Here is a 16,525-nt window from a genome sequence, read left to right as displayed (position 1 = left end):
CTCACAAGACACCAAATCCCCAGATTTAAACCAAGTCTGTTGTGTGACTTCATTAAAGGCTGGTCAAGCAACTGGGGTTTTTTATAGCTGACACTACAGCTTTGAAACATCTCACCATTTAATATGCAATGTAATGTTACAATGTTGAGAGCATACTGCTATTGTCAACAAAGAGGTAACACTATCGTCCTTCAAGGTGCTGTGAAACCACACAATAACAATTTCTCAAAGGATGAACACAGGGATAGAACGAAGACAATAGGGAAGGAGGAAATATCCAATCCACTGTCTAGTTCCTATCTCATTTCAGTAAATCTGTGCTAACTCGCCTTTATAATTTCTACACTACAATACATCTGCTTCGTGTTTTATGTTCTCTTGATAATAACACTTTCTGCAAGAATTTATAATACACGAGAGTGCATCATCCTGAACTCATTTTGTTCCCAACCATTTGTGAAATTATTAACCAACTGTTTTTCCTGTGCACTGGATAAGAACAACCACTTTGGACATTCAAAGTTTTCAAAATTTCAAACTGAGTTTGAGTTTTGGTATAACGGGTTTTCTGTTTGTTTCTTTGTTTCACTGGAGGCCCATTTTCCTGGCATAAATTTCACTACAGTAGAATTTAAAAACATGGTTCATGCAGACATGTATACAGTTAAATTATTTGTTGATTTAATGTTAAATTTATATTGTGTGGTTTACAAAATAGAAGAATCTATTCAGAGACTGTAAATTTAACAGCTCCATTTAAGTTACTTAGACCTACTGGGTTCCTATTCTTCCCTAAAGCCAAGCTTGCATAGATTCTTGGCATCTTTCAGTTGTTATCCTCCCCCTGCAGATGGTTATATCTAAAAATACCATAATTGTATTACTGCATATACAGTGCCGTAAGTCTGAATGGCCAGGCTAAATTAGCTTAACATGATAATTGTTACTGAAACTTATTTCCACTGAGAGATGACAAACACACTGCCATGTTACAAAGCAACAGGTTTATGACAGTAAAAGCTAAAAGGATAAGTGAGGCTGCAAAGCACCAAAAATTGTCCACTGTTATTCTGACCTTCTGTTCTTCATTTTCAGAACCAGATTTCGGAAAAAAATCACCACAAGCCTTTGTATGTTTTCTTATGAGATTTTTCACCCCCTCTTTTTCAGAGAGAGAAAAATTTCTCTCATTAATGTAAAGTCCTGACTTTATTAAACTTACATTTTTAGAGTAACAGTAAGGCTTTGCAAAAACTCTACTGTATTTTTCATGGGAAATAATTAATACGCAGCAGCTTTTAAATTCATCATCTTGCAAAGGGAGCAGGAGAGAAGGAGAAATGGTCTCTTGTTCTGAGGGAGAAAATAAGTTCTCTCATATTTATCATTAATTGGAAAACCCAGAGTTGCACTAACAAGAAATGTGTTCATTAGTTGGCCTATGATAAGTGAAGCACCAGGCAAAAAAGAAACCACAAAAATTTGTATTCACTCATGCAGGGATTACTCAATATCTATTCTCACCCATCACTTCATTCTGGAGCAAGTTGGCTGCATGCTTCCATGAATCATGTCTAGAAAGGCCTTCTATCCATTCACACAGCCATCAGTGGAGTATTCCATCTGCAGTATCTCATAAGGAATTTTTAGCAAAGTCCCTCACTGACTGTTCCACAAATTCCAGTAACAGAAACACTGCAGCAAGTTTTCCACTTAAACAGCAGGGCCATATATTGCCATTAGAGAAGGAACACTGTTAAAATATGACCAATTTCAGTTCTGTGGTTACAGATCAATATAACAAGTCTTCAAGGAAGAAATAAGACTCCTTGAAAGACTACATTTCATACTTGCAGACATGGGGGGATAAAAAAATAAGGAAAAAAATCAATATATGAGAGGTTGTTTTCAAGAATGTTATGAAACGTTATCATCTTACAAGCAATTTTACATGCCTTTTCTGTTACCAGCATCATTTACAATATGCTGTTCTCCTTAGCTGATTTTATTTAACTTATTGCTGAGTAAGTGGTATTCAAGCTGCTCACAGGAAGAAGCCATGGAAATGTCAAAGCAGGTTAAATTCTTGAAATAGCCAGTGAGCTCCTAAGGCTGACAGACTACTGCCTATCCAAGGAGCAGAATAATAAGCACAACACATTTGTTCCCATACACATGTTAAACATTGTAAAGTCTTTAATAGTATGATTTTATTAAGAGGTACTGTGCAGAAATTATATACTGTCCCCAAAACTGTCATCAGTTTTCTCAACATACGCTCTTTCCTCTGATATGTTAGTTTAATGAGCTTACTTCCAACTATTATAAAAAGTACCTAACTCTATAAAGGTTTTATTTCAATGTGTACTGAACATAGTTTATTAAATAATTAACAACCCATATGGACTAATAACTAAAAATATTTCATTAAATCCTTTAAGCCCAAGGATAAAGATTCTCTCAGCACTAGGATGGCTGCAGGACTCCAAGTGAAGAAAGCGCTCGATGTTCTGTGTGATGTGCAATGGAACAAATGGCATAGAAAGAAGACCTGTAAACCCCTTTTTGTAGTAACTTGAGGGCAATACACATCATGAACAGACTCAAGCTTAAATCTACATCATAAATGCAGAACTTCAGAAACATGCAAGTGAGCTGTGGAAGAAATACCTGGGCAGGAATAGGCTTAGAGAAGCCAAGTTCATACCTGCAAGAGAGGCTGCAGTAGCAGAGTAAGCATTATGGCTCATTCAAATCTAATTCATGGAGCTTTAACAGGGTAACGGGGGTTAAGCAGTTCTCTGTCAGGTGACACAAGGATACCAATATGGTTTTCTATCCATAGCAATATTTATCAAATTTCTGAGAAGAAATACCAAGTTTAAACTTCAGTATAAATACAAACAGTGGCATTTTGTACACATACAAGTTTGTAATGTCACATACCTTTAACACACCTGTGAAAAACATGAATCAAACAGACCATATAGTTTCTGTACCAGGGTGGTCCCTATAGATATTTAAAAAATTCCTGTCCATCTGAAATAAAAAGACTTTGTCATTCTCCCCTTCCCAAACACACACATAAGCCAATCAGCGACATCCTTGTGACAGGGGCAGAAGAGTTACTGAAGGTTTCCATGATTGATGGCCTATAGTGACCCACACCATTAGTACCAACCTCCTGCCATCATGTCATCTCTTGTATTGCTATGAATCATCACAAGGCCCTACAGCCCCAACCTCCTCCCTGCTCCAAGTACAGAATCTTTAAAAGACGTGGGAAAATTACATTGCCCAACAGACTCTGTTTTATATGATTGTTACTCCGTGTTACAAGGCTGCCCTTTATACTCTGTAAAAGTTGTTCTTTTCAGTGAGTGGTTCACAAATTAACCTGTAAAATGGCAAAAAGCTCAATAAAAAGTGTTCTTCATTCTAGCATCATAACCAAGACTCACAAAGCATACAGAGGAAAATATCCACATAACACACAAACGAGAAATGCCATGCGCACTTTCTTGATCCTGTGGTTGTTAGATCACGCAAGGCAAGAGATCTTAAATTTTCATTGGAAAATTCCACTCCAGCAGCTGGCATTAGTAAATGTTCTTCTTGGATGTTCATTTTAAATAAAACGGAGATAACGTCCCTTACCTCTCCCCCCAAAAAAACCCACACCAACCAAACTCCAAACTCAACAGCCACTTCTATACCAACACAAAGTTTAGCTCTTTAGCAACCAGTCAGGAAAGACAGTGTCACTGCACAGTTTTATTCCAACTATTATAAAATAAAAACCACTAATCACAAGACTGCCACCAGAATCGTTAATATGTGTATTTACCACACAAAATTCGCAAGTACAGGTTACGCTGACATTTTCTGGTCAATTGGTAAAGCTTTATACCACCTGGTAGTTCTGCCTGTTAGGTTAAGGACTAGACTTTCTTCTGTAGAGAAGCAAATTTAGGTTGCTATTTAATTTTGGTACTGGACACAGCAAAGGTTGAAGGATCAACAAAATTTGCAGAGTTTGTAGATAAGCAATTCCGTCAAGGCCAGAAAATTCATCTAAGTCAATTCATGGATATTTGAGAGGATTTTCATATAGGTTTCTCTAGCATAGTAGTTATCTCCAGAGCACCAACTCATGTTTACATTTACATGTACATACTTAATATATATTAAGTAAAAGAGATATAGGAACAATCACTGTATTTCATGTTCCTGTTACTATATGAATACTTGACAGATTTGTTGGTTAAGTGTCAAGTTGTCAGACATTTAGCAGGTTTTTCATACTTAAAAAACACATGATGTGTTATTTTTATTTCCATATTGTTTTAAGATGGTAAAAAAAGGGGAAGTAAGTCTAAAAAAACTTTACCACTTTCCAATATTGATTCTTGAAAACTGTAATATCAATCTCACTTAACATTTAAAATCTTTTCTCACAATTTCCAGAAAACAAGTACTTTGGATGAAAATTTTATAGCACCAGTTTAAGAAATTAATTACATCCCATTACTTAGCTCAAAACAATATGTGTTTTCAACTGCAACTGTGACACAAGCTTTTACCCCCTAAAGTGTGCACATATTTAAAACTTACACATAATCACCACTAATGCTCCTTAGTCATTCAGTTTCTAAAGGCTTTTTATTATGGATTAGAACAAGAAAAAACACCCCAAACATCTTTCAAATAACTTCATTCCTCCTTCACACATTTTTTTCTTTAAACTTGATATATGAATAATTTATCAGCTATTTCTCTTTCCTAATTCTCATATTAAGACTGCCTTGCCATCTGCACTATGCAATCACACTTAAGTAGGCACATAAAAATCAGTAGAAACAATGCTTTGGGTTGCTCCAGCAACCACAAACATTTAGAAAAATGCCCCCACAAGCATGTCAGCAAGCCCGTGATTTTCAGAGTATGGTTTGGAAAGCATAGACAGGAAAACCAGAAGAGGATACATTTAGATGTTTTGCTGTTTGATTTATCATTTCTTAGTGCTAAACCACCACCTCAGTTTTATGCTGTGTTTTCACATCAGAAAGGAGACAAGAGTTTAATGGCATTTTAGAGGATAAATAAAAAAGCAGTGGGAATCAGAAGCAAGTACATTTTCAGAGTGTTAAACTAGAGTGAAGCCAGCCTTGAAAATAAGCATATTCCCCAACAGTCGCCAGTTGTTTGTTGGGATCAGACAGACTACATGTGGATAGCTCACAAATGCAAAAGTTGCACCGATCTTCTCATGCACATCCTTCCTACTCCTCAATTACACTCTTTTGAAGTTTGTCTTTAATATTTTCCTCTCAGCTTCACTACTATGTGCTTTAGGCCAAATGCGTTTAATGTGCCTCAGGAATAACTAAGAGTCCTGACAAATATTCTCTACCATTTTTTTTCCGGGTTGGATGCAGGGGTGGCTGCCCTTTCCTGTCCAGAAGCAAACATTTGCCATCTCTGCAGCTCAAAGCCCAAAGCATTAAACTCAGCTGAAATCAACAGTGTTTTACCTTCCTGCTCCAAGCTCTGATCTGCTGGCAGAGGAGCTAGGCACAGCTCTGGTTGTCACCCCTGCCATCAGTGGGGTGATACTCTCCCCCCAGCGTGCCAGACACACTGCTGGGAGAACAACATTTTGTGCACTCTCTGCTAACTTCAACAGCTCATCTGTCAGGTCTTGTGACTCCCCAGCCCTCTTATGCACCTCTACGACTGATAGCAATTTCACTTCATCAACCACTCCAAAATCTCTCCTCAAAATGCAAAATGTTGATATAAAAGCAGCTCCAACTGAATTCTGTGCAGAAGGTTTTACATAACCCTAGCTGCTTTGGCCATGGAATAGTTTCAAAGATAAAATTCAAGATTGTACTAGATATGACAGGTTATGAGCACTGCTATGTTTAAGTGTAAGCTTAGACAGGTATTTCTGGTCATTTAGCCTTTGCTTCTGGCTCAGGATGCATGTTTGAGAGGCAGTTCAAGGAGTACAATAAATATTACTACCCCATTAGAAAGTAAGGCTTTCTGGTACTTCTCATAACAGAAAACACCTAGACTACTGCTTGCCCATTCAACACACAGACTATAAGCCTTCATTGACAACTATAAATCAAGTAGCGTGCTAGAAATTTTCTAGGGTGTTTTTTACAGATTGGTCAAAATATGAAGTACATTCCTATTGAAGAGAACATTAAACAAAAGAGGTCCTGCAAAAACAGTGGAGAAAATTTTGTCTTCACTCAGATCAACAGCAGTGTCACAATTAGCACATCAGAATTAACAATGTATAGAGCAAAGGGAGGGACACCCAGAAATATGCAAAAATAAAATTTGTTTTGATAAAGTAGAAAGATACTAAAAATGCAAAATATTCCAATTCCATCTAAATGTTCTTACTCCAAAAGTTGTGTTTTTTGACAAGAACAGTCTTCAAAAAGCAAATATACATCTACTCTTGAAATGCTATCTTTCTAAGTGAAATGGAGTTCAAAAACATACTCAGTCCAATCCCACTTCATACACTTTGAAGTCATCAAATTGGATAGCAAGATCTAATCACTTCATCGTAAAAGAGCAAACTATTTATTAGGTACTTATCTTCAAAAGCTTGCTTTGTTGGCAGCATCACCAAAGTTAAGACAAAATAGTTAATCTGCCTAAAAACCTATTAAAACAGACTAAATTATTCACAGATAAGGAGGAAGGCTTTGTAAGGGTCTTTTGTTTGGTAAAACGAAATTAAAAAAAAAACAGGGGCAAACCACCAGACATTTAATATTCCCAAAGGCAGTAATTTGATTAATTTGATTTTAGTGCTATGGTCATCTCAGTTCACAGGGTAATGTATCAAAAAAACTATGCAATTATAGGTATTTTTGCCAAGAAAATATCTTTTCACACTTCTAAGAGCGCACACATTGCTGACGGTTTACTGACAAATGAGACGCTGAAAAATCTTGGCTCTGAAGTTGTCACTGGGAGTGCAGCTGAAATTGGATTCTACCTACGAAATGTTTTATTCAACACTAGGATACAGAAAACCTGACTTTGTTTCAAAAAATACAAATCCTCACACGAGCTCTTTTGTGTGCCTGGTACAAAACCACACCTTCAGAAAGTGATTATACACTTGTGCCCAAGAATGCTTTGGTCAGTAGACAAGGTGTAGTATTTTGTCCGTCATCATGGGGATATGGCTTTGTGAGATACTACTTTTACCACAGACAATGGAAGGATATGGCTGTACTCAGGCTTTCGTAAAAATGAAACCCCATTTCTTGAAAGAATAAAAACTTTTAAATAAGAACTTGGGAAAAAAAAAATTCCTCGATTTTCATCTGTCATTCAAATGCTAAAGGAGCCAAAATCTTAGACTGCTTTGTTTTGTCATGGAGACAATTTTTGGTCTACTTAATGTGTCAGAATAGGACTCTATCATTTCCTCAATCTGTTTTTTGACTTCTACTCTAAATTTGCAAATCCCTATTATAATTAGAGAAAACCTTTGCTAGGAATGAATGATCAAAATCAACTCCAATATAATATAGTCAATTGTTGGTTAATGTTTTGTATATTAAAATCCATTGCAAATGCCACGTTTTGTAGAGACTTCCACTCCTCCACAGAATCAATGCAAAGAAATGCAATTATTTCAAAGAAAATACAGATATTCTATTTACACAATCATTCTAAATATGTTCAACAACAACATATCCAGAAGACAACAGATATTTAAAATGGAAAGGTACGTGGGGAAGATTCAAGAGGAAAAAAAAAAAACTAAATTAATTGGATTTTCCTCTGCAGTTTGCAGAATGTGAGATGCACAAGCATAATCTCTGCTCCACTTCTCTCATACCTCCAAGTTCCTTCATGTTCTCAACAGCCTTTTTGCACCTTTTTCAAAGTGAAATGAAATGCCACTGCCTTTACATCTGTTGTCCAAGATGAGGGTGAGGAATATAGACATATATATTATTTATATTTCATAGGATCACATGCATCATAAATTTACATACTCCACACTCTCACCTATGTATTTTTAATATATATTTAAAAAAAAAAAGAATAATAAAATAAGATCTTCTGAGAAAAGCCACTACAGAAGTAAATGGAGAATATATGCATTTTAATTGAAGGAACCTAAGAACCCATCCCCACACTCTTTACAGTTTTACAGCAATTATGCACAAGGTTTGCATAAACACTTCAAAATCATCAAAAGCTGTTTTATCAAAACAGCACTTAAGTTTTACATATGTTTCAACACAAATTAGTATTCAGAATTAAACAGCAAGTTGATGAAAAAAAAGGATGTCAGCTGTCATTTTAAACTCTAACCAGATATAGAAAATGGACATGAAGAAGGAAGATAAAGACTGGGCCAAAGTGACAAATAGCTTCTTTCCAAATACTTTTTGTAATTTAATTATCTTATTAATTCTTTCACTGCCCTAGACTCCTAGCAACTCGTGATGAATTTTATCACTACCAGAAAGCTTCAATGATAGCAATTATTCCAGAAGTATTGTTACTGGAACCATGATGACATAAGAATATTACAAAGAAGGGACAACAATAATGTGTTCAATACTAGAAACAACAAAAAGACATGTGGATGTAGGTGGGTTTCCTGCAGACACATCTGCAAACAATACCTCTATGGTAAAAATACACTCTTAATTTAAAATAAAAAGCTGAACTATAGCAATGAATTAATTCCTTGGTAACATAATGGCACTCAGTATCAGCCAGTCTCTGACACTTCAGGGCACATCCTGCAATAACACTGATGTCCTGAAAGTTAGCATATTTCTGACACAAAACCATACAAATCTGTCCAGCATGAATGTTTCTACAAGTATCAAGACTTGATATGTTTCGTGAAGTGCCTGGGCATACCAATTATAATCAGCACTAGCAGTTATTTGAATACAGGTAATTACTGCTTGGAATGCCAAATGGAGGGACTTGAGTTCTCCAAAACTTCAAAGGTCAAGTGGTGAGGAGCTGGGGGGTGAATAAAGAACCAGCTGAGCCAATTCCAGGAAGGAAAGAGGTTTACTTTTCTCTCCTAAGTGAGTGGAGACTCCTCTGAATGCCACCATTCTCAAGATATTGGGCTTTGAACACAACAGCTTCACAGGCCACAAGTTTTTAGGGGAGTGGGCAAACCCAGCAGAACTGATGGGCTTGAGCACCAGATGAAGCAAAGGGTTTGAAAAAGATACCACCTATCTCCCACCTAGATAGTGAGCAGGACAGATTGCAGCTAAAAGTCTGTACATATTTATGAAAGGCTGCAGCCAGCTGGCCAAATTTCAGATGCCTCTCTGTATACTGGAGTTCTTTCACTCAGTCTTTTAACTTTTATTTCCGGTTGAAAAAATAATGAAAATACATGTACTAGTTCAGCTATTTTTCTACAGCATAGAACTTTCATTATGCTTGCCAGGCTAGTATTTCAGATACATAAACAGATTTCAAGCAAAGCACTTACCACTATTTTAATACTGCTTTGACAAGGTTTAAATACACTTCAGATAAGTGACAAAAACTACAGATTGCACACAGTTACACAAAAAGGCTGTCTTTTGATCCACTGAAGTGATAATACATGGAGGATTCCATATGCAAAAGCCATCTAATTCCAAAAGAGGAGCAAGAATTTGAGGGAAGGCACTCAGAAGACAAGTCTGGCCAGAATAAGTCTAGCAGTGAGTGACTCATGGTTGCCAGTCAGCAGATATGGAAATTACTTGTTCATGAACTGCTCAAAATGTCCCTAATTTCAACAGTCAGAGACAATACAAAGCTATGCAAAGAAAAAAAGAATTCAGCTGCAGATATGTCAGTTTTCTAAAATAAGGAAGAAAACAAAATTCCTACAATTTATTTCACTACCCATATACACAGAATCATAGAATGGCTGGGTTGGAGATAATTTAGTTCCAACCCCCCTGCTGTGGGCAGGGGCACCTTACACTAGACCAGGTTGCTTGAAGCCCCATCCAACTTGGCCTTGAATACTTCCAGGGATGAGGTAGCCACAGCTTTTCTGGGAAACAAGGATAAACTGCAAAGCAATGATTGAATCTGTTAACTCCAAAGTTTAGGTAGTTTAACAAGGTCTGTTTTGGACAGGTTTTTTAAATATACATGGATTTTATCTGTTTACATACATGAGTACACAGATATACATATATAAAATGCAAGACCAGTCGATTTTAATTTGGCAGAGTATTTGAGAGTTTCTGGGTTTGTTAGGGTTTTGCTGTCTTTTAGTCTTTTAAGTCTTTAGTCTTTTAAACCTTCAGTAACCTCCAGTGAGAGCTAAAAAAAAAAAAAAAAAAAAAAAAAAAAAAAAAAAAAAAAAAAAAAAAAAAAAAAAAAAAAAAAAAAAAAAAAAAAAAAAAAAAAAAAAGACATGAACTTCCAATCATTGCTCAAAAGCAGAAAGTAGACATAGAAAATACAAAGCCAAAACTTGCTAGGTATTTCATTATTGAAAAAATCCAATCTCCCTTCCTATGTAGAAAAAAAATAATATGGAAGAACAGGATGTAGAACTCCTTTGAACACTTTCTCCTGAGGTTCTTAGCCTTGAACTATTTCCATACCTCATAGCTATCATTACCAATTTTGTAATACTGCCTTAATTCACAATGAATTGCATGGTACTCACATTTCTTTTGCTGTCCAAAAAGGCTTTTCTGTCCTAAACAGGTGATTGTAAATGTGGCTTTTTTCCAGGATTTCCCTGAAGGATGATATTGTAGTTCTATGTACTCTTCAACTTAAATTTGTGCCTTACAAAGTAACGTACATAGACATGTACTGGCCCAAACCTCCTTTTTCAATGGAGAATCTAGAAAGATTGAGTACCTTACCTGGTGATTACCTCATCCACCGCTGCCCAAGGTTGGAGGGACTGGAGGCATAAGCTTTATCTGATTTCTCAAGTCCAATTCATCTCTCAGAACTGTTCTCAACATTATCTAACAAAAATACCCCCGTGCCACATGACTCTTCAGCACAGCATCTGCTATTAGAAGTGAAGGTACAGCTCTCACATCACCAATTCTCAAAGCTATTTCACTAAAAGCATGAGGCCTGAAAACCAGGTACAAAAACAAAAGTTTCTTGTGTGCAGCCTTTCAGAAGAGGATAGAAACTTTAAAAAGTTATGCCTCTTATTTCCACTGTTAGAACCAGCTGTTGGGATGCCAGCGAAAAGGGATAAGATCAAGTCACAGAGCCCATCAGCAAGTCTAACGTGTCTTGGTATGTGCTTGGGAACACGAACAGTTCTGTACTAGTCAAAATTCAGAGATTACCAATTTCACAGAAAATACAACTGCAGCAGCTGAAATATTTATTCCCCCAAAAAGTTATAAATAAATACAAAACCACAAACAGCAATATAATAAATTTTTTTAAAATTATACAATTGCTCTATATCACACTTTTCAATGGGAATTACTTTAAAAATTAAAATAGTCCGGAAGTACTTTAAAATTTATTCTGAAATTCTTTAAAATTTATTCAGAGGCATGGTCAAGGGAAATGGTAAAGGGGAACCAAGTGAAAAAGTATGATAGAACCAGCAAGACAAAGCGGAAGAAAATTCCCCTGGTTGGAGATATACTGAGGAAGCAGCATTACAACTCTTATTTCAGGAAGCCCAGTATACAATAAAACAGCTTCTGAAAGAATGCCTTGGGCTGCTTAACAGAAAATAACTACTGGTGAACAGGGAGATATTCAAAAGAAATGCTGGAAATTATTTGCATAGTTGTGTGTGGCCAGAACTTCCAACAACCACAAACTCTTCTTTATAACTGAAGTTCAATTATAAATAACAAGATATTAAGGAACCATGCATGCTATATTATAAGAGACAATTAAAGAAGCTTTCTGAAGGATTCTTCCCAGCACATGCGACTGACAGGCCTACTGATGGGAGATTTTATTTCTAAATGAGGGAAACATGAGATACCTACAATTTCAACATTCCACAAAGCAGAAAACCTTGTATTTCTATAAAGTATATGATTTAATCATTGGGAAGTTAAAAGTTTAACTTCAAAGCAACAGTGGTTTATTAGGGACTTGCACAGTGTTTCGAAAGACACTACCCCAACAAGGGCTGCAGGCACTAAGAAACTACCTTAAACTTTTTTTAAATCTGGCAATCAATCATCAACTAATTTTTTTTTCCTGGGCTTAGGAAAAGACCCTCAGCCTTTCAAATTATTTATGTATTTTTAAACAACAAAAAAACCTGAAAAAGTAAAATATTAAGAATTTCTTTCAAATGACAATTCTATATGCTGAATTCAAGGTGCTGAATTAAGCAGATATGAGCTGTAAGTTTGTTTATCACTTAGTAGAAGAAATACTCCCACATTACAGCTAAGAAGTGTTTCAACATGATCTGAAGCAGGTTCAATCCTTGCTTTTTCTATTACGATACATTATGTTTCTCAGATATAGACTACTTCCAAAATGCAGTATGTAAGCATCACTAAACTGCTATAAAGGAGTACTATTTCTTCACTTCCACCCTACCAAAGAGTAATCCTTCCCCATCTACTGTCCTCACCTTTTATGATCGATCCTACAGGCTGGAATCCTTGAATGAGGCACTGTCTTCTCCCGCTTCTCTGGCCAAACTTCAGGTGCTACTAGTGCTGTAAATACTATTACTTTAGCAAAAGAATTAGAATACATACAAACTTTCCTCTTCAATGTCCCCACGAATAAATTATTGAATTTTGGGCAGGGAAGAGAAGACAGGGATGGGTTTCTTCCAGCTGGATAATCTTTTTGATCCAAGTCACCACAAATATTACTGGCAGTGCAGGACACGGCATGCACATGTTTAACGCTAGGTCAGTTTATACCAAAGGCAGAGCTGCACCCACCGGGCTTCCAAAACCCAAAAGGGCCAGTCAGACATTATTTCAGTTCCAGGAATGACAATGAAACCTCAACGTTTGCCTTCCATGGGCAATATTCTCTATTAGGGCTGTGTATTCCTAGAGCTAACACACAGGCACCTACATCAGGCTTGAATCAAGACATTAAAGCTCTCACTGGCACTTAGGGACAGCTTAGTTTGAAGAGAATGCTAATTTAGCTGCCCTTACATGTAAACTTGTAAATAATACGAAGAATTAATAGCTGTATGTACAAATCTCACCAAAAAAAGATACTTCAAACTGTTATCACTGGGCTCTGCCTGTGATCGCACCAGTACAGAGTATTTGTAAGGAGCTGCAAAGAAGTTACAATGAATATTTTGATTTTTTTTTAAATTAGAGTTATCTTTCATATGATGAAAAAAACCACAGGTTTACAAATACCTTTTAAAATTATATTAGGATCATCATAATCTTGTCACAGAGACAAAAAGCAGCAGCAGCACTTGTGATGGTCATTTGCTTTCATCTCCTTTACTTCTCAACTTAAAAAAGTTTGCCAGGATGACTAAGTTTTAGCTACATAAAGGAAAAAAAGAGGTCCCCATTCTTTTTTCACACAGAAACACACTCCAATTTCACACTATAGGCAAGATATTTCAAGTTGTTGAACTGAAATTAAGCTCCTCAGCTGTTCAGTACAGAATCCGGAGTTGCTCATTTGTGAAGAAATTGGATAAAGCCCTTTCTATCAGAAAGTATGGCTGAATATTATTAGAACTGCTGATAAGATGGCACAATTATTTTATTTGCTATCAAACCTGAAACAATTTGGTTTTCCTAGTCGACGTCTTACAAGTACTTTCCAACATGACAGTTCATCATATGATAAGGACAAGAGGGCACAATCTTAAGCTCTGCCAGGGGAGGTTTCAGTTGCATATTAGGAAGAAATTTTTTATGGAGAGAGTAATTAGACATTGGAATGGGCTGCCCAGGGAAGGGGCTGCCTCTGTCCCTGGAGGTTTTTAAGATGGGACTGGATGTGGCTCTTAGTGCCACAGTTGTATTAATCGTGGTGGTGTTGGATCAACGGTTGGACCTGATGATCTTGGAGGTCTTTTCCAACTTAGCTGATTCTATGATTCTAACTCAATTCAAACATGTGACACAGCTCAAAACCTAGTACCCAACTGATATGGAACAAGACTTTCAACATAAAGCGCCCACTGAAACACAACTGAAAGACCAAAAGAGCTACTTTGTCATTACCGTGAAATCATATACCCCTGCCTGCTCACAGACACACGCACACGTGCACCCTTCAGCCTTTCAGGGGGCAGGGAGAAAGATCGGAATTCAAGTGCATTAGGCCAACTAATTACTTTGATTTGGAGAAAACCATTCCCCATATTCCAGCTCAGTAGAAATACTACCAATTGTGATGGTAAAAAAAACAGCTGTAATGAAACTTTAACATTTACTACTCATAAAGTACATGCCAAACATGTAAAATGGGAGACATTCAGACAGTTAGAAGCTTTTAAGCAAAGCATACTCTCACACTAAAAAAAAAAGAACCCGAGTTCAAAGGTGTTGCAGAAAGCCCATTTTCCCCTCCTTCCACAGGTTTGAGAGAATCACTAGGAAGCTTCTCACAAAACAAATCTTTCCATTTTATTTTTAATAAACCATATAATAGTTTTCCCTTGTCCTTAGGAAATAAAATCAGCAAAAAATAGTAATTAGATTCTTGTCCCAAAGCAGTATGAGCTGTAGGAGTATTTTAATCCTCTAAATATGCAGCTTAAACATGCCCACTGCATATATATTAAGGAGGAAGTGGAAGTTTTAACAGCAAAATCCTTTATTCTCACAGGCATTATGTTATTCTTTTCATGCCAGGAGGTAGATTTCCATCAAGTAACACACACTGTCAGCAACAGAGGCACTGAAGCCATGGGTATCAAACACCTGAAAGCAGATGTATACAGAATTCCACTGAACCTTAAGCACTATGTTAACACCTGCTTGAATTATCTTCCAATTTCATTCATTTTCTTCTTCAAACGTTTGTTTACAGTTATTAAGACCCTGCAAAAATTACGCCTTGATTATAAATGGTACAATCTTTCAGTTGAAAAATATGCAGAATAAGGGCATCCCTCAACTCAGGCAGTCAACCATTGCAATTTCCAGGGTCCCAATCTCTAACATCCAGATCAGAGAGAGCAAAGTGGAAAAGAAATGCTGTGAAGTTAAAATCCCAGTGGCATTCATACAGCTCAACACTGAGTTATGCTGACTCTGGCTCTGTTAAAAGCTCATTGTTAAACTTTCCATGTCACTCAAAGTCCATTTCTAGTTTTAACACCAAAAGGAACATGATGTGCACTTTTCTTACTACAATCTTAAAGTGTTCATAGTCTAAATATCTTAGTACAGTCAAATAATACGAGAAACCAAATCAACCATATCTGCAAACCAGCCCCTGCTCTTGTATACACCAGAAGTCTCAGTGCTCTGTTTTTACAACTCCTAGGCACCACAAACTAGGTTCAGAATGGTGTTTTTTCACATCCTTGAGATTCTTGATAAGTACTGTAAAATATATACAAGTTCTGCAGCCTTGTGTACAACAAAGTCATAAGATGTTATCTGCCAGGCAGATATTAGTCTAAAAAGATCTCTTTAAGGCAGGAAAAGTAAAAGTAATCTTACACAGGAGGTGTCAAGTTAATCACAATTCTGTTTAACTACAGCTCAGTCTAGATCACTAACTACACTCAGTAAATGCAGAAAACAGCATCCAACATTCAATGAGAGTAAAACAAATTACCCATTTGTCATTAAGAGCAATGTCTTTAGCTTTCTTTTTTTTTACCCTGTGCTTTCCATTACAATGTCAAGCGTCAGTAAAACATCTGAAATAGAAATTAGATGTGAGGAAGACGGTAATTCTCTGCAGCAGCAGAACTAGATTGTTTCGGCACCACGGCGGCTTCTCCTCTCCCTTCCCGGTGCCTGTCAGGAGGCACTCACAGGCCGGGCGCTGCTCCCAAGGGCTCCGAACCGCTGCTCTTCTAACAAACCCCATCGGCACAGCCACAGAAATATTTACCTTTCCGGCACCGACCCGTGCCAGGTGTGCTGACCTCGCAGAGCACACGCACATGAGCTCAGGCCAAGGCTGCTGCAGACCCAGCCCGCCGTGCGGAGCGCGGGGCCGCCCGCGGGGCTCGGCACACACGGACCCGCCGGGGCTCCCCGGGCCCGGCCCGGCTCCCCCCGCGCCTCGCCTGGCCGCGCCCGCCGCTCACCCAGCTTGCCGCGGGACTCCTCCAGCTTCTGGATCTGGTTCTCCAGGAACAGCACGGCCACCCCGAACACCAGCACCGCCAGCAGCTGCAACTTGGGCGGCAGCATAATCCTGAGCAGCCCCATGAGCAGCAGCAGCAGCGCCGCCCGTCCGGGATCACGACATAACGCGGGACCCGGCCCGCGGGGGCCGGCGGGAGCCGCAGGGACGGCGCGGGCGAGGAGGGACGGAGGGAGCGCGGTCGGGGGCGCGGTCG

At 37.8% G+C, this 16,525-nt stretch overlaps 1 protein-coding gene across 3 annotated transcripts in view; it reads right to left on the bottom strand.

Moving 5' to 3' along the window:
* The window catches only part of HS2ST1 (heparan sulfate 2-O-sulfotransferase 1), a 108,971-nt gene that overhangs the window by 61,378 nt on the left and 31,068 nt on the right, over positions 1–16,525 (bottom strand). For 2 of the 3 annotated variants that reach the window (XR_003571121.1, XM_027882890.1), the window contains exon 1: positions 16,271–16,514. The exons of the other annotated variant lie outside the window; for it this stretch is intronic. Coding sequence is in view for 1 of the 2 variants with exons in the window: in XM_027882890.1 (XP_027738691.1) it covers positions 16,271–16,394 (124 nt within the window). In the remaining variant the exon portion in view is untranslated. Of the gene's footprint in view, positions 1–16,270; positions 16,515–16,525 lie in introns of those variants that run through there. 3 annotated transcript variants of the gene reach the window in all.

Source organism: Empidonax traillii, unplaced genomic scaffold (assembly GCF_003031625.1).
Source record: "Empidonax traillii isolate 1590-97213 ecotype Southwest subspecies unplaced genomic scaffold, ASM303162v1 scaffold114:size1751661, whole genome shotgun sequence".
Classification (NCBI taxonomy): domain Eukaryota; kingdom Metazoa; phylum Chordata; class Aves; order Passeriformes; family Tyrannidae; genus Empidonax; species Empidonax traillii.
This window is presented reverse-complemented; position numbering and strand designations above follow the sequence as displayed.